General features: G+C 43.9%; 1 protein-coding gene across 2 annotated transcripts in view; it reads right to left on the minus strand.

Annotated features, from left to right (window-relative positions):
- BCL2 (BCL2 apoptosis regulator) overlaps positions 1 to 24,482 on the minus strand; it is a 185,967-nt gene that overhangs the window by 71,178 nt on the left and 90,307 nt on the right. The window contains exon 3 of one of the 2 annotated variants that reach the window (XM_028479961.2): positions 1,677 to 1,720. The exons of the other annotated variant lie outside the window; for it this stretch is intronic. Coding sequence (XP_028335762.1) covers positions 1,694 to 1,720 — 27 coding nt within the window. The 3' untranslated portion in view covers positions 1,677 to 1,693. Of the gene's footprint in view, positions 1 to 1,676; positions 1,721 to 24,482 lie in introns of those variants that run through there. 2 annotated transcript variants of the gene reach the window in all.

Below are 24,482 nucleotides of genomic sequence, written 5' to 3' on the forward strand. Positions count from 1 at the left end.
CACTGATATCCAGTTCGCTACAGTGCACAAAGACAGTGCTCAGCCTCGGGCTAAATTTTCCCCACAGGCTATCTGCACCTGAGCGGATAATGAATCACTCTAAGAAAAGTGCTTTTTTTTCACCTAACACTGACACGTAAGACTTTCTACAAGATGGTCAAAATGTCTTGAAAGCCAGATTCCTGAAGATCTTTCAAAAGACACTAAGAAGATATATGCCCAGGAGTGGGATCTGGAGAAAAACATGGTTCGAAAGGATACATGCACCCCAGTGTTCACTGCAGTGCTGTATACAATAGCGAAGACATAGGAGCAACCTAACTGTCCACTGACAGATGAATGGATAAAGAAGACGTGGTGCGTATATACAATGCAATATTATTCAACCATGAAAAGAATGAAATAATGCCATTTGCAGCAACACGGATGGACCTGGAGATGATCATACTAAGTGAAATAAGTATGACAGAGACAGAGAAAGACAAATATAGGATATCACTTATATGTGGAATCTAAAAAACATAATACAACTGAACTTATTTACAAAGCAGAAATAGACTCACAGACATAGAGAACAAACTTATGGTTACCAGGTGGAAACGGTAGGGGGGAGGGATAGATTGGGAGTTTGGGATTGACATGTACACACTGCTATATTTAAAATAACCAGCAAGGACCTACGTCCCTGTGTACAGCACAGGGTACTCTGCTCAATATTCTGTAATAACCTAAATGGGAAAATAATTGGAAAAAGAATAGATACATGTATATGTATAACTGAATCACTTTGCTGTACACCTGAAACTAACACAACACTATTAATCAACTATGCTCCAATATAACATTTTAAAAAACCACAAAACAAAAACAAAAGACACTAACCAATTCATCCTTATAAACCCCCCTTTTCCCACCACCCCCGACAGGATGTACCTGCTGGAGTGATCTCTACGGTCAACAGACGTTTAAGTAAATTAAGTGGATCATTTTATGTGACTTGAACGCATGAGTAACTTTCAAGTACGTTTCTTTTAAAAGGAAATTAATTTACTCATTCCTTCCCTTAACTTTCGTTAGAACGGTGGCAGCACAGTCCGCAACTTTACTAAGATTTAGAAGACCTGGCTCTACCAGGCAAGCAACCCCAGGCCATTTACCTAAACCTCTGTGCGCCTCCGTTTACTTGTCTCTAAAATGGGGAGCCTGGGCAAGATGGTTTCCAAGGTTACTTTGAACCTTAGCATTTGGGGATTCCACGTGTATGTGGAGTCTACTCTATAACAGACACTCTGGTGGACGCAACGAGGGGGCAAACGTGCAAAGACACGGTCCCGACGCAGCCTGTTACAGTGGCACTGCTTGGCTGTATTTCCAAACTTCCGTCAGAGGTTCCGCTGACTTGGGATCAGATTTCTTTCTTCCTTTAAGTGTATGCCTCTCTTTGATGTGTAGAGATTCTTAGTCAGACAGGGTCCCCTCCTATTTGCACAGGCTTGGCCTAAGCATCCTTCCACTCACCTGCATATCACAGTTCCGCAGGTTTTTTCCTGGCACCCGGCACCAGCAGTTCTCTCGACAACGATGACCTCGGCCTGAGCTGCCATGTTTTCGGGAATTCTAGAATGTGGGGTGGCTCCTGGTCCATGCAGCTTGCCCTGCTCCCCGATGTGGATCCTTCCTCCTCTCTCCTGCCTCAAGAACAAACGTCCTGGCCCGCGGCCTGAAGCCCCGGGACGAGAGACCTGGGTTAAAATCTGTGCATGTCGGACCTGTCATCATCCAGGCTCCGGCAAACAGGCTGCCCTTGGGCAGAACAGCTTTGCTCATCACTCAAGCTTCAGGGAAGTGGGTGCTTTGTGTGTGGGGCCCACTTTGCGGTGACCAAGCCCCTATGAAAACGTCTGAGTGTGAATGAAAAAAAAATAAAAACCCTCAACAGTCTACTTTCCATGTCTGCTGCAGGAGGGCCAAGACAAGGTTTTATTTAAAAATAACTCCCTCCTCTTTCCTGAAGGCTGAAAGCAAGCACATGAGCTTAAAAAGAATTCCTCTTTCAAGATCTACTAGTGACTCAGATCAGGAAACGCAGCTCTCAACTTAACGATGTCACATGCAGAACAGGAGAAAACTTGAGGGATGTTTCCCAAGTATTCAGAACTTAGAAATGACCTATTTCTAATTTTTAAAAAAGAGCCTCCTGAGAAGACATCTCATGTGATTGGGATGTATTAATGTGACAATCAACAAGTAGAGCAAATGAATGTCATTTGAGGCTAAGCTAAGACATGACACAAGTCCCTACAAAAAGAGAGGTAGTTCGTGGGAAGAGGTCAAGTTTCTTGTCACAGGGCTGGATACATATCCTGGCTATAACCTGCTACTGGGGCAAGTCATGTAACTTCTCTGAGTCTTAAAAAAGAAAAGAAATATAAATATATATGTATGTTATACCTACACACACATGATATATTGATATACATATATAGGGGCCAATTATACTTTCAACTCATAGAATTGTGAGAACTAAGTGAGACACTATAAGCAAACCGTTTCTCTACTACTGTAAACACAACAGAAATGTAAAGCAGTATTATAATAATAGACATACTCATTCAAATACATGTTACTCTATTCAAAATTATTTGATATGTAGCCTAGCTTTTGTCCTTTTTCTTATTTTAGGAATGAGTTTCTAATTAACTCAGTTTATATGTATTTCCTATCTGAACTCTTCACATTTTCAAAGCTCCTACACAAGTGACAGAAGAATACAAGTTTAAAATAACCAGAGAAATAACACCACAGAAATAGAATAGATAGACGATTGAAAAAGCATTTACCCTTTGCCGCAGCAACACTCTGGTAATGTATCCTGCTCCCATATGAACTGACTGATGAACAACGTTGTCTGTTAAGGCATTAGCTGTAGTACCAAACGATTGGAAATAACCAGGTGCCCATCACTAGGCGTGGTTAATTAAACATGTGGAGAAGATAGTTACATAATGACCTCCAACAAATCCTTCCTCCTGGTGTTCACTCCCTTGGGTAGGTCCTTCCACACTGATGCTGGGCTGGGCCTGTGACCTGCTTAGGTAATGGAACATCAGCAAACATGTGCAAGCAGAGTCTTCATAAGCCCTTTTTTATTGGGACATAATCCCTCTCTGCTTTTGGAATCCAGTCACCATGGGAAGAAGCCTGGACTAGTCTCCTGGAGACACCTAATCCAGCCGGTGGTGGAATCTACCACCGACATGTGGGTGAAGCCGTCCTGGACCATCTAGGCCCAGTCAAACTCCCAGATGACCTCATCCATATGAGTAAATCCATGAAAAACCAGAAGAAAAACCACCACTCAGCTGACCCCAGTCCAAATAGCCCACCAAAGAATTGTGAATAAATAAAACCATTGTTTTAATTTAAGCCACTGAGTTCTGGAGCAGCTTGTCATGCAGTGATAGATAATGAATACCACCATGATATTCCCCAAACAGTGAAATACTATGAAGGTAGTAGCCTACCCATGAAGAAAGAAAAAGGATGCACTGACATGCTACAGTCTCCAAGATACAGAGATAAATTAACAGGCCAAGTGAAGAACAAGGCTGCCTTTTATGTAGGAAAAAGGAAAAATTTAAATACATATGTATATATACTTATTTTGCATGAAGAGACACTGGATATGTACTCAAGAAATTAACATACATAACTACCTGTGTCAAGGGAGTTAGTTAGGGGGTAGTGAACTGGGGTAGATGGGGACTCGGTGGGGGTTGGCTGCGTTGGGTCTTCGTTGCTGCGTGCGGGCTTTCTCTAGTTGGGGCGAGCGGGGGCTACTCTTCATTTCGGTGCGCGGGCTTCCCATTGCTGTGGCGTCTCTTGTTGTGCAGCACGGGCTCTAGGGGCGCGGTCTTCAGTAGCTGTGGCATGCGGGCTCAGTAGTTGTGGCGCACGGGCTTAAGTTGCTCTGTGGCATGTGGGATCTTCCCGGACCAGGGCTCGAACCCGCGTCCCCTGCACTGGCAGGCGGATTCTTAACCACTGCGCCACCAGGGAAGTCCCTGATTTTTTACTTTTTAAAAAATATTATTTCTGAGTAGATAATATTTTTTAAAAAGTAAAAAATCAGGGACTTCCCTGGTGGCGCAGTGGTTAAGAATCCGCCTGCCAGTGCAGGGGACGCGGGTTCGAGCCCTGGTCCGGGAAGATCCCACATGCCACAGAGCAACTTAAGCCCGTGCGCCACAACTACTGAGCCCGCATGCCACAGCTACTGAAGACCGCGCCCCTAGAGCCCGTGCTGCACAACAAGAGACGCCACAGCAATGGGAAGCCCGCGCACCGAAATGAAGAGTAGCCCCCGCTCGCCCCAACTAGAGAAAGCCCGCACGCAGCAACGAAGACCCAACGCAGCCAAAAATAAATAAACAAATAAATTTATTTTTTAAAAAGGTATAGTTAGGGGGTAGTGAACTGGGGTAGATGGGGACTCGGTGGGGGTGAAAATCATCAATAAAAATGTTTCTAAATTGTTTCAGTATATGAACCATGTGAATCTATTACCTACTCAGAAATAATATTTTTTAAAAAGTAAAAAATCAGGGACTTCCCTGGTGGCGCAGTGGTTAAGAATCCGCCTGCCAGTGCAGGGGACGCGGGTTCGAGCCCTGGTCCGGGAAGATCCCACATGCCACAGAGCAACTTAAGCCCGTGCGCCACAACTACTGAGCCCGCATGCCACAGCTACTGAAGACCGCGCCCCTAGAGCCCGTGCTGCACAACAAGAGACGCCACAGCAATGGGAAGCCCGCGCACCGAAATGAAGAGTAGCCCCCGCTCGCCCCAACTAGAGAAAGCCCGCACGCAGCAACGAAGACCCAACGCAGCCAAAAATAAATAAACAAATAAATTTATTTTTTAAAAAGGTAAAAAATCAGACTAATCCAAGATAGAAATGACAAAGGTTGAAAAAGTAGAATTTCAAATTGATTATTATAATTCTACCATGATGTCATCCCTTACAACAGGGTTCCTTTGAACCAGAATAATCCTCTCTTTGTAATACGTAAGGTGATTTGTTAATACAGTTTATCTTCCCTGCTACATTGTAAGTGCCTTGAGAGTAGGAATCAGGTCTCATGCATTTTTGTTTCTTCTGAAACTGGCAAGCATCATGCAGGGCACAGAGTAAGTGCTCCATAAATGGTTGTTGAGTCAAAGAAATAGATAACATTTCTGACATCACCAAAGGTCTCCGTTGTTAATGCTGGTGAGTTCTCGGAACATCTTCAGCCTAACTTCTCCCATCCATACACACACTCCACACACCATCTTTGAAGAAAATGGTGAGTATCCATCATATTTTGGGTTGGCTTCTCTCATCAACTTACTCTGAACTACTGGGCAGGGTATACACAAAAGCTAAATTTGAATGCCACGAAAGGAAGAAAAGCAAAAGAAACTCCCCCATTTAGAAAGAAAACAACAACACCCATAGAGGAAGTCTAGAAAAAGAAAGATCTTTTATTATTTCTCATCAGTAACAAATTTCACTTCTGTGGTTGAGTAAGCAGCAGCCTGCAGCCAACTAACTCTGCAAAGCCAACCAAGCGATCCAGATAAGCGGGCTGTGGGAATGTGGAGCCAGAAGGTCCTCTTCCCCATCCTCAGGCCTCCGGAGAAGTCGGTGCTCAGGCCACTTGAAGAGGTTGTCTGTTCCGACTCTAGCATTTCCAGGAAAGAGGAGGCCACGGCTTTCTCCGTAACTCGTTTCGGGGCTTGACAATTCTCCCTGGAAATCGGCACTTACTTTGAACTTGTAACTTTCCTCCTGTCCCCTCCCCTCTGCCTCTTCCGTTACGGTTTGCTGTCTCCGGGGGGTCTGACCTAATGAAAGCTTAACCTCTTGGAGGAGGAGGTCTGGGTCACCTCACCTCCATCCTTGTGTCCAGATGTGCTCGTCACAGCCATCCCAACCCCCGGGCGTCCTGGACTGCACCCTCCAACAGCATCCCGTGGAGACCCTGGCGCTCTGTCTGTGCTCTTCTAACACAAGCCAAGATAAGAATAACACGGGCAATACAAGGCAGACAGTCCCAGGCTAAGTAGTAAAGGACGCGCGCATAACTGGTGTGTATACCACTGTCTCAAGAGAGCCAGGGCACCAAAATCTTCCCCCTGTAAGTTCTCACCATCTCTGTTTCTCTCATATCAAAGAATTCCAATTCCTGAACTGCTCTCTCTGATTTCATCTCCCAACTTGTGGATCCATTTCACTGTTGTCTGCCATGTTGCATTTCCCCCACAGCTATGGCAATGGGGACCCTGTCACTGCGGGGATCATCCTCCGGAGGTTCCACAAGGTAAAGAAGGTCAGAAAGCTGAGGCTGACAAACTAAAAGGCAGCTATGCTTTTGCCACAAGAGATCAACAAGCGTTGCTCATGTGCCTGCTGTGTGCAAGGAGGTGAGTTAGATGCTGTCAGAGACAGAAAAGAGTAAGACATCATCTCTGCCACTTAACAAGAGGAACACTGATAAGATGGCATTTAAAGAAAGGAATGTTGGCTTGGATGCAGAGAGCTCACTGACGGGTCAGGCAGCTGTGCGGCCATCAGGACCAGGTGGAACGCAGGCATGGAAATGGCAAAAGAGGAAAGAACGAGCGGGTCAGAGGCAGCCTGAACGCTGATTCCTGGGTGCGGAGGAGAGATGTATGACGGAGGATGCTTTCCGGATTTCAGGTCTGGAACAAAAAGGAAACCTATGCCACTCCTGACAGAGGCAGAGAGTGCTCATGGGGAGCGGGCTGTCCTGAGGACCCAGTGAATTTTGGAGAAAACAAGAGGAAATAGAACACTCAACTTCAGATGAGACACTCGGACGGGGGATATAGTTTTATGATGGACGCCATGAGAATAAAAGCCTCGTGGAGGAGCGAAGGCACAGGGAAGGAGACAAAGGGGCGGGCTCGGGGATCTCTCCGCGTGCTCAGCGTTAGGGCGGAAGAGGCGGAGGCGGAGGCGGGGCAGCTCCCATCCAGCCCTGTAGACGTCCCCGCCAGTGGGCGTGGTTCTGCCCCCCACCCCCACCCCCACCCCCACCCCCCGCCTTAGGTGCTCCATGAATGCTTCCTAACTGTTTGGAGAGGGAAAGGGAAATGCAGTGCTCAGAAAAGCGGGAAGAAAACCAGCAACGGATCCCAGTCACATCAAAGGAGAAGAATAACTCAAAGATGGTCCAGGGCTAATGCTGCGTGGAGAATGACATGATTTTCTGAAAACCCAAGGGCACACCAAGGGTTCCAGGCTGCCTGGTCCCCCAGAGCGCTGGGTGAGTGAGTCCATCACCGGGAGGTCCTGCCTGCACCATAAAGTCTGCACAGACTCCCCAGGGTGGAGCTGCCTTACTTGGCATCAAAAAAAAAAAAAAAAAAAAATCCCTGGGATTTATAATATTTTCAATTTAATTTCTGTGCTGTTTCAGTTTTGACGATGAGATGTGGAAACATCGAATAAAAGTCTGAAAGGAAACTTGGGATGTTCAGGTTTGCATGGAGTCCACTGACGCTGGTTACTCTAACCTTGACTTTGAAAAGAGTAAAACTGGCATGGGAATTACCTTTAAAAAAAAAAGACTAGTATTCAAAGATGCTGGCCGTTGATTTCACATCCGAGGGAAGGTACTTGATTAGAGGGACTCTTAACAAGAAGAACTGAAGACCTAAGTAAATATTCCCCACCTGCTCCTGGGCCTGCCACCTGGCCCTTATCCTGTCTGCTCTGCTGATAGGTTTCAACCGACCAATTCTGTCTTATTTGTGCAAGTCGAGAAGCCACCTGTCGTGGAATAGACTCACGCATTAAACAAAGGGAACATTTCTTATTTCCGTGCTTCCCATGTGATTTTTTTTTTAAAAAAACACAAAGCACTCCCTTTCACCTTGAGCAGATTTAAGAAATGCTGACTCCAAAGAACAGGTACAAACAAGGCAATCTTTTGTTTATGAAGATTGTTAACAACCCACTCGCAGAAGGACTCCTCCTGTCCCCAACACTGGTGGATGAATCCATCCACACTTTTTAGCTCATTTCCCTGGTTGTTACGCGTGAAAGTGGAGCAAAAAGGTTTTAAAGGGGGCATGGTATATTTGTGCTAGAAACAGGCACCACACAAATCCAGAGATGGGAGCCGCAAAGAAATTCCAGGTGTAGGGAACAGTGTAAGCGCAAAGCGAGAAGAAGGGAGGTGCACGGTGTTTGGGGGACTGCGCGTCAGGATGGAGGGGATGCAGGGAAGGGTACCGGGTTGAGGGCTTGCAGCCACGAAGGCTGGGAGAGAGGGGGATTCTTCGTGGAGATCCTTTAACGATCGAGCTGAGGAAGGCTGGCCTCTTCCAGAGAACTGGGCACCAGCGGAAGATTTGAGCCAGGGAACAGGAAGGTCTCAGTGGTGCCTGGGCGCCACCCAGGAGAGGGAGGGGAACATAAAGTGCTGTGGGAACGGCATCGGAGCCAAAACCGCAGGGACCCCCCGATTCCATAAGCCCCTGGTCTCACTGGTGGCCAGAGTCCGGTGGCTTTGGGTCTCCTGGAATTAGTGTCAGTTCAGTGCCCGTGCCCAGCAGCCCTCCAAAGGTCTAGTGTTTCCTTTTCCCCAATACGCCGTCATTCTGGTGAAAGGCTGTAGGTCCCTTTGGGGAAAGCTGGGAGAAAGATTAAGAGTATAAATTTGGGGCAGTGTAGCAGGGTGCTTCCTCAAGGGGAACCAGCCTCCCCTTCATTCAAGGGGCCCTGGGTCTGTAAACTGGCCCAAGTCTGGGAATTGACTGAGGGGCCGTGACTTCTGGTTTTTATGATTCACGTTTGACTTACGTTCACTTGACCTAGAACTGTTCTGCTTACACAGATCAAGTAAGAATTTAGTAGCCTGTCCATGGATTTCACAGCTAGCAACACCGTGAGGACAGAGTTGGAAGGGGAGGAAAGGAGGTGGGAAGGTTTGGGTGTGGAAGAAAGAGAGAAGGTGGAACCAAACTTGGCTGAGACGTGGGACCAGGACGAGGTGGCCCCGTGACCAGAGACTGGCAACGTCAGGGCGAGGGGGCAGTTTGGGGGACGAAGAGGCAGAGCTGGGGCGGAAATGGTGATGGATCAGCCAGTGGACGTGACCAGCAGAGAGTCGGATATGTGGGACGGAAACGGGAGGACGGTCAGGTCGGGAGGTAGGGGTTTTGGAACCATCTGCATACAAGCAGAAAGGCTGGGCCGGAGGAGACGTGATCTGAGAGAGGGAGAGAGCAGAAGGTCTGCACCAGGCCGCAGGTCGGGCTTCACCCGAGCAGGAGGAGAAAGAAAAGCTGGGGAGCTGGTCAGATGGGCTGCTTGGCGAGACGGGAGGAAGACTGAGGCTTGTGCAACAGAAGCGAGAAAGTCTAGTGTTTCAAGAGGGGTGTTTCCTGGGGTTCCAACTGCTGCAGAAAAGTAAAGCAGCATGGCTCTGGATGTCCTCAGAAATTGGTAATCCCCTTGTAAGACAGCTGTTTCAGGACAGCGATGGAAACAGAAGACCCACTGGAGAGGCGGGAGGGGCGGCGGGAAGGAGGAGCCGGGGGTGAGGGACTGGAGTTAGAGATGGACGATCCAGCTTTTAAAAGCTTTAAGACACGGGGAGGAGAGATTATTGTAGTCCTAAAGGAGCAGCAGAGTTAAAGGCAATTTTTTCCAGGATTTGGATGCCCTAAGTACACTTGCAGACAGTAAAGGGGAGATGGGGAAGATTCTGGAAGGTTCTGGAAGGCTGGGGAGCCCTGGAAGGGCCTGGACTATTGAACAGAGGACAGATGTGAGTGTACAGAAGGTCCTTCACGGAGGCCTTGGGGCTCACCCCCTGGTTATAACCTTGGTGGTAGGGGAGGGGTGCAGTGTGGACTCAGGCCCCAGGAAGAACAGTCTTTTATTTTTTTTACAAAATAGTGAATGCAAAATTAGCATCGAGTCTTTATTATCTTATCGTTGGCTTCAAATTTCATTCCTGTGTTAACACTTTCCCAGTGTGTTTGGTTAAAACTTCCTTAGTTTGTAACATTCTCATCAGCAAGGAGCTTCCAGCAGCAATTCCGGGAGCAAATGTGTTCCCCTAAATGCATATTGCTCTTTTGTGAATGAGACACAAAGAACTTGAACTTCTAACTAATGAAAGATACTGGATTAACAGATAATATTTTACCTGGGTATCAGTTCAGTCATATGTCTCAGAACGAGCTTATCCTGCCCTGAAGCCTTCTGTTTTCCTCAGTTCATTTTTGTCCCTGCCATTCAGACCGGGTGGCGGGTTCTTGTTCCTTGCCATTCACTTCTGCAGGACTCCTCTGAATCAGTCCAGTTGCTTCGTGCTGAGCCCGACTTTGAAGGCTGGGCCCTTGCCTGTCACTCCTTGTAACCCACGAGCTCCATCCTCACTCGTGATCTGATTGTTCCTTGACCCAGTTCTGAATCTCCGGCCCTTCTCTTTACTTCTCTCCACCTCGCCGCAAATACCCAGTCTTAGGCTCAAGCGTTGCTCTGTCCTCAGCATGTCTGCCGTCCCGCTGTGGGCTGCTTCCTCTGCATCCTTCCAGAGCCTCAGAAAACTTCCTCTTGAGTGGCTGCTCCTGTTCTCCCCACCCAAACCTTCCTCTCCTGGTTTTCTGAGCCCACGGGAGTCTCTGTGGGTGGCATCGTTTATTTCCAGTTTTAAGCCAACTCCGCTTTTTAAGCGGTCACCTTAATCCTTCGCTAAAATTCTCTTTGGTGGAACACTGCAGTTTTGGTAACCCCTTACTGCCTACATTTTAGGGAGTGGGGCCTGATTTTAGTCCTTCAGACACATACGGTGAAATCGGCACCTGACGATAAGAGCTGTTGCTGAGAGGCATAGTCTTTTTCTCCTGCACGTAAAATATCGTGGCACTTTGTGTCACTCTAACTTAGCTGCAATCTCTGGCTCTCCCTGGCTAAGGACGCCCTTGCCAACACAGCAGAGCCACGCCAAGCAAAGGCCCTTCTACGAGGCACCAGAGGGAAGCTCTTACATCATGAAAATCAGGGGACAGACCATCTCTGATTCTCCTGGTCCTTGCACAGGTTTTATCAGAAACGTAACCAGTTTGCTCTGGGGGTGGGGGATTTTAGTGACTGTGAGAGTAGAACACTGCATTTCTAGTAGCTCTCTGTTGTTACAGGAAACCTCTAAGTGGCCCTAAAAATACTGAATTTAATAGCTTTGGAAATTCCGAGTTTCTCCAACAGAAAGGAGGAAAGGGAAGGAAGTTATGATGCTTTCAATGGGCACATGAATTAGGGTGTCCCATTTTAGAGATTAGAAAACCAAGGCTCGACAGTGAGTCTCATAGTGCTAAGTAGCCACAAGCCACAACTGGGACCCAGGTATCTCAGGTCTGAATTCCAAGCCTTATCAAATATAGGTTACTACCTTTACAAAAAGGATGAAAAAGTGTGGACAGGAATTGCAGGAAGGGGGAGTGGGAGAGAGAAAGAACGTATAGAAAATTCAGACTTGTTAAGACACGTGTCCCTTAATTTATACATTGCTCTTGATTAAGACTCAGTGACCTGAATTCTTACACACAGTGAAAGGGAAAAGCAGGTAAACAGAATCATGCTGACTGAATATGTTACTTTCCCTCCCCAAACTATAAAGGTTGGTTTCAGATTCTCACATAAAAATGTATGTAAAAACAGTACAACAGGCAAATCACTTACTCTTGCAGCCAGTTGTAGTGACTTGGGTGCTTTTCTTGACAAATAATATTCAAATGTCACACACCAGCATCATATGCTCAATACTATTTCAGTCAATATGACTTGTGTTAAAGTCACCTGAATTGGGGGATTGTTTGATCTTAGTATCACCGACAGGGTCTCACACAACACCCCTCAGTGCTAACAAACTCAAAAGAAAGACTTTAGTTTAGGAAACTAGCATTTTCTTAGAAAAGGTTGGGGGGGGAAGCAGTTCTCAGTAAAAGATAAACCACAGACCTACTGCGTTCAGCCAAACTGTACACATTAAACCACACACACACACATACACACACGCTCACACAAACATACACTATCAAAATAATGTTTAGGCTCTGTCTAATCCACAAAGGTGAGTAAATTCAGAATTAAGACGTTAAAACCAGAGTCCTACTCAAGACTTTCCCTGACATTGAGACTATACTGAAGCATGATGGAACTGGATTCTAGATCACCTCGTTTGTTCTCCATGCAACTCTAATAACCCACATTAATCCAGAGGTTCTTTTCTTGGCAGGACACCAAGAGCCAACATTCTGTTGCAGAACAGGCTGGTCAGAATTCTCTAGGAGACAGAATCTCTTTCTACCTCGAAGTACAGGGAAGCCTCAGGCTCTCAGGGACTCAAGGTCCCAAAATGATGTTAGATAAAAAAATTGAAGGACGGGGGTGCTGGGAGAAACCTTTCTGTCAGGTGGAGAGCCTATCAACAGAAAAATGAGGGATGGAAACAGCTAACACAGGCCAATGACCTTGAGGTTATATCAAAAATGATATGTGGGGGGGGGGCTTGCTGGCCTCAAAGCGCCATCTCAACGGCAGGCATTGGCTGCAAATGTCAAGCCTCTTTGTGGGAAAGTGAGAGGGACAGAAGGGAAAAGAAGAAGAAAAGCAAGAAGAACAAACAGAAGTGGCGGCAGACCTTGGCATCCAGGATAAGAGTAGAAAGCACCAGACAGTCCAGACTTAGAGGAAGACAGGCAGTGGGGAGGGAAGAGAGGGGTTGCTGTACCTGCTCTCCTCTTGGAGGTACAGCAAACAGCCCAGCTCAGGAGATGGCCTATAGGATCCAACCCACCCACTGCTTGCGGACTTCTAACACCACACGGACGGTTATTTTTAAAGCACTGGAAATGTAAACCATGTTACAGGAACTCTTACTCAGATCCCATCTTGCCATACATCCATGTGCGTTTTTTTTTTTTTTAAGATTATTTTGATGTGGACCATTTTAAAGTCTTTATTGAATTTGTTATAATATTGCTTCTGTTTTATGTTTTGGTTTTTTGGCCCCAAGGCATGTGGGATCCTAGCTCCCAGACCAGGGATCAAACCCACACCCCCTGCACTGGAAGGCGAAGTCTTAACCACTGGCCTGCCAGGGAAGTCCCCCATCTGCGTATTTTGAATGCAAAGGTTCAGAAGTTGCGTGTGATGTGTTTCACCTTTTGAATTCTGCCAAAAACTGTAAAGAAAAAATTAAAACCAAGAGGGAAATTTCTAGCTGCCATGCTAACCAAATGTTGTCAGGTTAAAAAAAAAATCATCCTAAACATAAAATAACACTTCAGGCCATAAGATTCATTTCCATAAATATTTCTTCCCCAGAACCCAATTCTAGAAAACCATAATCTCCTCTTAATGAATTCTCTTATGTATATTACTGTGATGGTCTTATTGTGGCCCCATGTTTGTCTTGAAGTTTGGGACTTCAAAGGGACCCTGTCCCCCCATCCCTCCCGGCAATTTAGGGGCACTGCTCCTTGGTGGTGACAATGTCACAGCCACATGGAAGGATGCAAAAAAAGGGTACTTCATGCACTGCTGGTGGAAACAGAAATTGCTATACCATTTAGCAAGCAATCTGGAAATATCTATCCAAATTCAAAAATACCATCATTGATGAAGTCATCTCATGCCCATATGACCACAGCACTCTTTGGAGTAAAATCATTCAATAGGTTATGCCACGGTCAACTAAGGAATAGTATGCAGTCATGAAAAAGAAAGAACAGAGGAATTTCAACAATGTATCCTGTGAAGTGAGAAAGAAACAAGATGCAGAGAGGGACATATGCTATGATCTGATTTTTATAAGGTGATGACCAAAATCACATGTTTCTGTGCCTATCCATCTGTCTACCTAAATGTTTGATATAATTATATGAGTGAAATGGAGTGAGGCACAGAAGGGTACACACAAGGTTGATAACACTGGCAACATGGGGGAGAGGGATTAGGGTGGAAGGAAGGAAGGGAGTGGGAGGAAAGAAATAAGTGAAAATGAAAGAAGGTAGCAACCATAAAAACCACATGGATGCCATGATGTCATTTATAGGAAATCGTGTGTGTGTGCTCAGGTACACGTCTGTAAACAGAAGATGATGAGATAGTCTGCAAAATGTCAATGGTTTCTATTTCAGGGTGTTGAGATGTTTTTAAATATAATTTTTACTTTACTCCTTATATATATTTTGAAAAATATTTACAACCACCTGCATTGTTTATAGAATCAGAAGAATTCATTGAGAGAGAAATATAAAAAGTCCCACGCGAGGCAGTACAGGTCCCCAGAGAGGAAGCGACTAGAGAGAGAAGGCTGCAACGTCAAGTTGGGACCAGACTGGGAAGGCTCTCAGTAACAGGAAAGACAAAAGAACAACTTATAGGCTGTGTACCAACATAGTAACAACAGGCTGCTGTTTTGGTGGTAGATTATGAGTGATTTTTTTTCTTCTTTTTGCTTTTCTCTATTTTCCGGATTTTCTGCAAAAACCGTATCTTGCTTTTGTAATCAGAACCAAAAAATGTATTATTTAAAAAATTATGCCATGAAAGTTTTTAAGTGGGAGGGGTCACTTAATGATTAATGATGAGTGATGTTTTAGGATATTATGCAGTGGTCCCCTAAGACAGAGATTAAAAGCCATTTATGAAGGAGTAGTATCAGTGAGAGTTGATAATGGCCCCCAATTAAGAGGAAATAGCGGAAATGGAAAGGTACATAGTGGGCCCCAGATGTTTTTTTAAATAAAGGGATGAATAAGTGAAACATCGATGAAGAAGAACCGCTAATCTCAGCGGCCCTTTGTAAAGTTTATATGGATGCCCGCAAAAACACAGCCAGATGTCAGTCGGCTGATTTAATCCAAAATTACAGAGAACTGTACTTGTACAGAGAGACCGACCCATTGTGACCATCACGTCCCTAAATGCAGCCACTTCTTGCAAGCCATGTCAAAGACAGATACAATACCCAAGGGAAAAGACCAAAGTGGTAGAAACCATAGGCGATAAAGAGAAATTATGTGATACGATGATGTAAAAAGCTTTCCTCCACCCAAAAAAGACAAGGCGTTGACAAGCGCTGCATCCAGCAAACACTGGAATGTTGTAGATCACATAAAAATATTCCCAGGTAACTTCTGGCTTGCATTCATTTTATACTATAGCCAACGTAAAAAGTTTCTGACCAGTGTTAGGAGAAATTAATTTAAAATTTTTTATCCAATTGTGGTTTGCTTTTTTCTAAAAGTTGGCACATTCTGAGAACTCCCCTTCATTCGAAGTATTCAGGAAGAGGATGGGTGGCACCGTGTTTGAGAAGGTGGTAGTAGAAGGCTTCCAAAGGACTTCCCAGCTTCAAGAGTCTCTGAGTCAAGAGGAGACATCATGCCAACTGCCAGATTTTGTGCCTTCTCTCTCTCAGATGTTCCAATTGAGGTAGTTTACTAAATAAGCCATGTTTATGTTTTTCTGGCATTCCTGAAGCAGATGTAATATAACTGAAGGCAAACAATTTTAGTAAGGCCAATTCATGCACTGCCATCTAATCACCACGTAACCATGAAACTAAAATGTTTACCCAATATCAAAGACCGAGGCAAAGAAACCAAAAGGCATTTTGTAAGACAAAGTACTGGCCGGTACTTCCCATAAAAGGATTTATGGAGGGTTATCCTGAAATGGCTCAAGAGGAAAAGTCGATGTGACTTGGTTTCTAATCACACAGAGGATTGCCCTGCTGTTTTTCCAAATGGTCAGAAAAAACTGGGGAGGGATTGGACAGGTTGTCACAGAGAACCAGGGTCCTCCCGATAGAGTTTCGGGGTGGGCTCGTCAGAAAGTAAGCCAGAGCCCAGCCGCCCCCCGGAAGACACCGCCCCCTGCCGCCCATCGCTGACCCAGGGCACTTCTCCACCTGCGACCACCTCTGATGGTAATGGGCATCCTTCCCGTTCTCCACATGGGTGGTGTGTTCCCTTCCGCCTTCCTGCCTTCTCGGCGGCTACTCCCTGGGTGTCAGTGTGGCTGGCTCTTCATCACCCCACAGCCCTCTCTTCCTCCAAGTCTCGCTCAAAGCCCACCTCTCCTCAGTCTGATACCAACCAATTCGGGTCTTTCATTCTATCTGAGTCCCCTCCTGGTTTGTATGCTCAATTAACATGAAATAATTGGCAAGTTTTTTTTCATGGGAAGCGCCCCAGTGCATGATTCCCGTTGGATCTCCTAAAACCCTAAATATCCCACAGAGCGGAGAGAGGAAGAACTGCCTCCCTTCCTTTCCTTCCTTCCCTCCTTCTTTCAGTGTAGTGTTTATCCAACATCTATTTCATGCAAAGCACCTTTCAAGGTTTCTTCATGTACTATTTCACATACTCTCCTCACAAACCTCCCTAGAAATCAAGAGCACTCTCCCAGCCCAGCTCTGCTCTTCTCCAGCTTTCCACAGTCTTGTCCTCGGGTCACCATCTTCTCTTGGTGACCCGAGTCCCTTGGTGTCCTGTTTGGTTCTTCTTTCCTCCTCAACCCTACATCCAACCAACTGCCAATTCTCTATCTCCTATCTGGCTCCTCCTTTTTTATTCCCCTGCCTTGATATCTCTCCTGAACAACAAAGCCTCTTCACTACTGGTCTCCCTGCAACCAGGTTATCATTCTAACACATGAGTTGCTTGATATCACTGCACGAATCCAAAACTTTATGTAATTCCTGTTGTCTGCATGATATAACCCGAGTTCCCTAGTTTGACATTAAAGGACATCCCAACTATTAACACGTAGCTTCCAGACACACAGGACTTCTTCTGATTCTCCATACATGCCAAGCAACTGGACTCTTACAGGTTTTTGTCTGTGCCATTCCCGCTCTGTGAAATGGCCTTCACCCAACTCTGTCCTCGGGTGAAATCCTACTTTTCAAACCTAGCTCACACGCCACCTGACTACCCCAGGGCAAAACTGATTGTTCTTTCTCCTGCACTTTCTTAGACTTAGTTGTTTACAGCTCCAAGGCTGCCTCTAGATATAAAATCCTGGAGGAAAGAGATAGTATCTGTTTGTCTTCGCATTCCAACACCATGGCCCAACCACAACAGTACCCCCTCAGCACACGCAGGAGTGGAGTTACCAGCACTGGGAAGTGAGTTTACTAGCCTCCACTGTCTTCCAAGTGTTCCTCGGAATTTCAAGCTAACAAACACTTATGAAATACCTACTCTATACAGAGCACTCTGGCAGGAGCTGCAGAAACAAGCCAGCTAGTGAGCCATGGTGTTTGTAATGTGTCTTTTTAAAGACCTACCTCACCTATTATGCTAAGCCACCGAATACACCATTATATGCAGACATTTCCAGTCTTGAGGGTCGACAGCCATTCTTAACCCTTCCCTCTATCACTGGATGTACTAGAGGTAAGATCCTATGTTTCAAAAGTACCCAAGAAAACAAGGCTCAGAGCTCTCAAAATCAGGGCTGTTCTTTTCTTCCAGGACAGAGAATGGGTTGATATGGAAAATAAAGGCATTTGTCTCTTAGCAGTACTAATTCTCAAACCCATCATTTACTTTAACTTCAGTTATAACAAGCACTTAAGGCCAGGAAATTAGCTGAGAAAACATGAACGTCTGGGAAAACTAAACATTCTCTTACCTGTGAAGTCATGCTGGTGGAGGAAAGCTCTTGCAAGGGATGATAATTTTTTTTTATTTGATGACTGGTATTTTGATAGCAGCTGTGCAAAGTTTTCTGAAGAGCTCAAGGTGATCTATGACATAAGGTGACCATATGTCCCTGCTTGTCAGGAAGAGTCCCGGTTTACACCTGTTGTCCCTGCAAAATTATTAATAGTGCCTCCCCCTTCACTCTCTTAACTGTCCCCATTTGAATGATAAATTATATGACCACTCTATCTACAAGTGTACTGTCGGACCACAGCGGCCTGTCCATACAAGGTAAGACAGTTTGCTCAAATTCACCAGAGAGCTGATGCCAAGAAAAGGGGCAGAATCCAGGCTTCCTGACACCAAACCCAGGCTCTATCTCAGGGAACATATTTCCTCTAAGTTGTTTCCTCATCAATTAATCACGAAAATCACTTTGGGAAATGGTAAAGATACATAAGCATGGCTTCTGCAAACTAGCACTTAAAATTTAGTTGAGGAGACAAAGCACATACACATTCGATAATTAAACAGAGTCAGACAGATTCGTAATCTGGCGCCAATGACATGGTTCAAATGACAATTTCAAAAGGAGTTAGAGAAGGGAAAAAATCCTCGATGGGATGCAGGGAAGGTTTCTGGGAGATGATGGAACCTGAACTGGGTCCTAAAAGGGAAAAAAAAAAAAGGAAGAAAGGAGAGGGGAAAAAGGTATTTTTCTTTGAAAAAAACAAAAAACAAAATTGGGAGAGGAATAAATCACTTAAGTGATTCTATAAGCTCTATTACTTTGTAGTCCAGAAGATTTTAAAATGACAAAACCAACGCAAATGGCCTATGTGTCCTTCCCAAAATCTCACCATGATTTAAGGCACAGCCATCATCAGACTGGGGTGTCTTGCAAGCAGACGAGTGCTGGCTGCTAGATGACAGTGCTCCTCCCTGTGATGTGGTGAGAAAAAAGTGGGCACCTTGACTTCTACCCTCAGCTTTTTCACTAACTGGCCATGTGTCTGTGGGCAAGTGGTTTCATCAGTTTTGAGCCTCAGTTTCCTTAAATAAAATGCTACGGTTGGATGAAGCGATCTCTAAGAACCTTTCAATCTCTGGCCCTTTACAGTCAATTCCAGGTTTTAGTTTAGTTTAATGAATCTATTTATTTATTCTAGATTTAGCTCAATAGTGGATGTTGAGCTATTTCCAGCAAAATGGCAAACTCTGGGCTGATCCTATGGGTTCCTTTCCACTACAAAGATACGAAATTCTCAAGAAAAATCACAATGCTGTGCCTAGAAGGAAAGAAGAAAGGGAGAAAGGCACAGACTCCAGGAATGAAGAAAAATTGAAGCCAGAGCTTTCACAAAAAGTTGACTCCATGGGGTCCAAGGGAGTTTCAGACCTCCACAAATGCCCTTGGGGATCTGGGGATAGTGATTAGATTCTGATGTCCATGAAGAGACGTGGCCTTGGTCCTGCATAAGGTGGAGGGAGGGAGGCAGGACAGAGCCCTTTCCATAAATCTTAAAGTCACCCGTCCATGAAAAAGGGACCAAAACACAGCCTGCTGGCCTCAAGATGAAGAGCAGACAATTGCCTTATATCCAGAGCTTAGGGAGCCTCTGAGAAATCAAAACCCTAAACACAAACCACATTCAGTTGTAGGATCAGAATTTACATTATCTGCACGTTGGTGGGGGGGGGACAAGCAATGAATATAAACACAATTCCAGGACCATGGAAATGCCTTTGATCATCAGAATAAACAAATATGGGACCACTACATAGGGACGATTTCACAACTCAGGACTTACAAGATTCCCATAGAAGAGAAATCTCTATGAAGATGAACTTGACAACACACACACACACACACACACACACACACATAAGGGAATTAACTATTTTTTAAGGTAAAATCTAAGAACTGGAAAAATATTACAATCTAAAACAGACTACGAAATAAGACTTCTTAAAATTATTAAAGTGATAAAAGAAAGACTAAAAACCATAATGAAATAATAGGAGTAAATAAAAAAAGAAAACAGCAGACCTGAAAAAGAACAAAATAGAACTAAAAATAACTCAATGGAAAAGTTAGACAGTAGAGTGACACAAATATAGAATTAGTGAACTGGAAAAAAGAGATTTGAGGAAATCAACCAAAATGTAACACAGGACTTCCAAGTAAAAACAGAGAACGGAACACACCATATCTAATATTGGTCTCTCTGAAACCTCACTAAAACTAGAGAAAGTGACCATTTAAAAGACATAAACCCAGAAGGACAAGAACAAGTGAAGAGATAACAGCAATAAGATTTTGGAAGATGGAAAACAGCTGGACAAGTGGTAACAGAACTAGCAGAACACAAGGGGTGGAATCCTAAACTAGGAATAACGAAAGTTAGGAACCAAGTAGCAGAGGCTCAAAAGGTCCAGGAACAGAAGGCACTAGTTACCTTTGGAAATGGGAAGGGAGGAGTGACTAAAATAAGGAGATGGGATGAAAGCCATTTAAGAACCAGTTATATCCCTAGACCCCCAGATCCTCTCCTCTTCTCCACCCTTCTGGGCAGCAGCCTCTACCCCAACGGGTAAAGCTGGAGGTATGGTCTCTGGAGACAGGGTTCCTGGATTGGGAGACGCCACACATCAAACGAAGCAGAAAATATGTATATTGAATGCTGACCTCTCCAGTCTGATTCCTCACCTCAGCTCTCAGCACTGGAACAGGCAGAGCTTCACCCTCCAGGGGAGAGTTTGGAAGGGTGTTCCCTGGAGAATCTCACCATCTCTGTAGGTTCTTCAGTAAGAGACTTTAGGGGTTGACATTAGGAGTTCCCCAACAAATGGCATTACCATATTATTCTATGATAATGCTCAAAGTCAACAAGCCCTGCACATCCTGAGAGCTTCCAATAAACTTATTAGTTCTTCACTCTTAAACATGACCAGACACTCAAGGATTACCAGACGTGCAAGGAAAGCCTCTATAGGGAAGACAGAGTTCAAAACAAACAGAAAAAGGCAACACGGAGGAAATAGAGGCCATGAATGGAGAAGAAAATTTCAAAAGAGAAGAATATTTTCTTTCACAATGCTGAGAGAATGTCACTCATATGAAAACAGAACAGAATGCTTAAAAAAACCCAACTATTTATAGATGAAAAGAGGAAATTTAAAACAATAACAGAACTGCAAACCCAATAGACAGGTTGGAAATTGAAGTTGAAGAAATTGCCCCAAAAGAGAGCAAATGATAAAGAGATGGAAAACAGGAGAGAAAAATAGGAGGAAATTAGAGGACTGGTCTAGAAAGTACAACACCCACATAATAGGAGTTCTGGAAAGAAAGACAGAAGCTAACAGAAGCACATTCAACAGATTGAAAGAACACACTGATTGCCCAGTACAAGAGATGTAAACAGACTCCCACATAGGACAGTCATTGTGAAATTTAGACAACTGGGGGAAAGAAAAGATTCTACAAGGTCCCAGGAGAAAGGAAAAAGAAGGTCCGGTACAAAGCGCATCAAGAATCAGAACGGTTTTAGCCTCTTCCAGCAGCAACACTGAGAGGCAGCATACAATAGGGCAATGGCTTCACCCTTTGGAAGAAAATTTAGTTTTGACCCAGAATTCTTTGTACCAGATGGACAAGCCTTCCAGTGAGAAGATAAGATAAAGACATTTCGGACATTCGAAGTGTGACTCTATCTCTCTTGGATCCATTTTGGAAAGGCTGCTTATAGATTGGGAGCTACAAAAATGTGTAAGTGGAAAAAGAGGAAACTTATGTGATCCAACACAGGACTAAAGAAGAGGGGTGATGTAGTGAAGGGAGAGGACTGGACCAGTGGATCAAGAGAGACAGTGAGGGCCACCACCAGGGCACCAGGCTGTAATTCTGATCCTGCTGGAGGATGTGCTTCCTCAATGGAGCAGATCACGAAAGGGGATTCAGCTCAGAAGAAAGGCCAAGGAAAGTTCTAGAATAACAAGGAAGAGAAATCCCAGCACGACAGCTGTGCAACAGGCCTGAAGAAAAGTCCAGAAAAAAAGGGATGTTACCAAGAAAAGAAGAACTCATGGATTTCTGATGTGGTCGGCCTTGTGGAAACGTGTACAGGGAGACTATGAAAGACATAGGGGGAACATCTTTCCCTACAAGGACGAAGAACACTAAGGAAATTAAGAAAAAAAACAAGACAGATATTAACATATGATACCACTTATATGTGATCTAAAAAAGGGTACAAATGAACTTAGTTACAAAACACAAGTAGAGTCACAGATGTAGAAAACAAACTTGTGGTTACCAGGGGATAAGGGAGGAGGGAGAAATTGGGAGATTGGGATTGACATACACACACTACTGTATATAAAATAGATAACTAATAAGAACGTGCTGTATAGCACAGGGAACTCTACTCCATACTCCGTAATGGCCTACATGGGAAAAGCGTCTAAAGAAAGAGTGGATGTCTGTGTATGTATAACTGATTCACTTCGCTGTATACCTGAAACTAACACAACATTGTAAATCAACTATACTCCAATGAAAATTTTTTTAAAAGGCAGATATTAACTTCATAAAAATAAAAAAGTTTAACTGTTAACACTATTTCCATAGGCCAAAGAGTGAAAACACTAACAACTGATTTAACCCAATATTGCAATATAATTATATTGAGAGAAAGGGGTTGGAAAAGCAGCGGATATGGTTATGTAAGAGAGCTAAATCTGTATTTACTATAACAGGAAGTTAAGACATCATGAGTAAAATTGATAAAAGATCACAGCATAGACATTATTTAGAAATGCCAGAAGAAAAAGCTAAAATAGAGACAGTGATGTTCTTTGGGAAGTGGGGGTTAGAGGAAGTAGGATGGGGTAGAAGTTGTTCCCATAGAAATTAAGGAACCAGCACATAAGTAAATATGTATGAGGATGTTTTTATCTACAATGTTTGTGTCGACATAAAACTGAAAATAACCAAAATGTTCATCAATAGTGGAACAGCTGAATAAACTGTAGTATAGCCATACCATGGAACTTACTTAGCTATTTTTTTTTAATTAGTTAAATTTGTATTACTTATCTGGAAGATATCCTTAATGTACTATTAAGAGAGATAGTAAGTTGTAAAGTAATGCACAAGGTATTATTGGATTTTTGTGTGTTTATATATGAGCTTGGAGAGACATGTGGAAGGATGCAGACCAGATGTTAACCTTATATACCTTAGGAGGACAGGAATGGAAAGAGTAGGGGGAGACTGAAAGAAACAGACCACAGAAAAGCAGAGATGTGGGAAATATGAAAACACAGGTTAGCAGACATGAAGAAGAGAAGAACAAGATCTAATAACCTACAACAGAGGACTGAGAAAAAGATAATAAAGAGAGCTGGGAGGAACAATATTCAGAGATTATGACAGTATTTTTCAGAATCAATGAATATCAGGTATCCTTAGATTCAAGAGATATACTGAATCCCAAACAGGACTGTGGTGAAACTGTAGATCATCAAAGACAGGAACAAAAAGAAAAACAAAGATCTTTTTTTTTTCACTAAAAAAGAAAAAAAAACTTCTAAACAAAAGACAGACTGACTCTGACTGCCACCTCATCAATAACAGATATCGGAAGACAATGAAATAATATTTTCAAATGCTGAGGGAAAATATTTCTGTAGAATTCTATACCTAGAATATTATTATTCAAGACTAAGGGTGAATTAAAGATATTTTCAGATAGAGACTGACAGAGATAGTTTCATATCCCCAAATCCTTGATGAAATAACTACTCAAAGATGTACTTCAGTAAGAAGGAATTTGAACTGAGAAAGGGGGAATGGAATCTAAGAAACAACATCAATAACATTTATTGAGGGCTCACTCTGTACTGTGTACCAGGCACCATTCTAAGTGATTTATAATTAAATTGGGATTCAGATTAAGGCAGTCTGGTTCTGGATTTCATAGTCTTACCCACAATGTGAATAAAATGACATCTAATTTGATAAATTTTAAAAAGTAGATTTGTAAAAAAATAATTGTATGTGGACAAAACAGATAGAAACAAAATGATAGATGATAATAAAATAGCTGACGGTGTCATAACAGAATATGAGACAGAGAGAAAAGCTGGGTTAAAGTGTTCTAAGTAATCTGTATTACATTGCCTGGGAAGCAAAGAGATACAGATAACACTTTAATTTTAGACTCTGTGAACGCAAATATAATTTTTAAGGTTTAAGGGTAACAGCTGAGATGCAGAACAAAACATATACATTACAAATCAAGAGGGAAACGGTAATCATTGTCTTAACAGTATGATAGTATTTTTGTGCTTGGGAGGCAAGATGAAGGAGAAACTTCAACAGGAGAAAGGTAGGGGGAGGTCTGGAGTCTCCAGTAAGAGGCAGGGAGGTCTCTACTGGGCCCATCACAGAATGAGAGGAGAGTCTCAATACATCATTCCCTTTGATTCTCCCCTGGGCCTCCTGAGCTTCTTGAAGTTCTTCAGGATGACATCATATAACACAGCACAAGCTTTGTGGGTCTCCATGATCATCAGTGGGGTCCTGGTACTCTGCTTCACTGTGGAAGCCTTCCAGCCTGGTGTGAAGGGTGTTCATCAGCTCAAACACCTTCTTCAAAACTTTTCCCAGGGGCTTCCCTGGTGGCGCAGTGGTTGAGAATCCGCCTGCCGATGCAGGGTACACGGGTTCG

The sequence above is a fragment of the Physeter macrocephalus genome, chromosome 19 (assembly GCF_002837175.3).
Source record: "Physeter macrocephalus isolate SW-GA chromosome 19, ASM283717v5, whole genome shotgun sequence".
Taxonomy (NCBI): Eukaryota; Metazoa; Chordata; class Mammalia; order Artiodactyla; family Physeteridae; genus Physeter; species Physeter macrocephalus.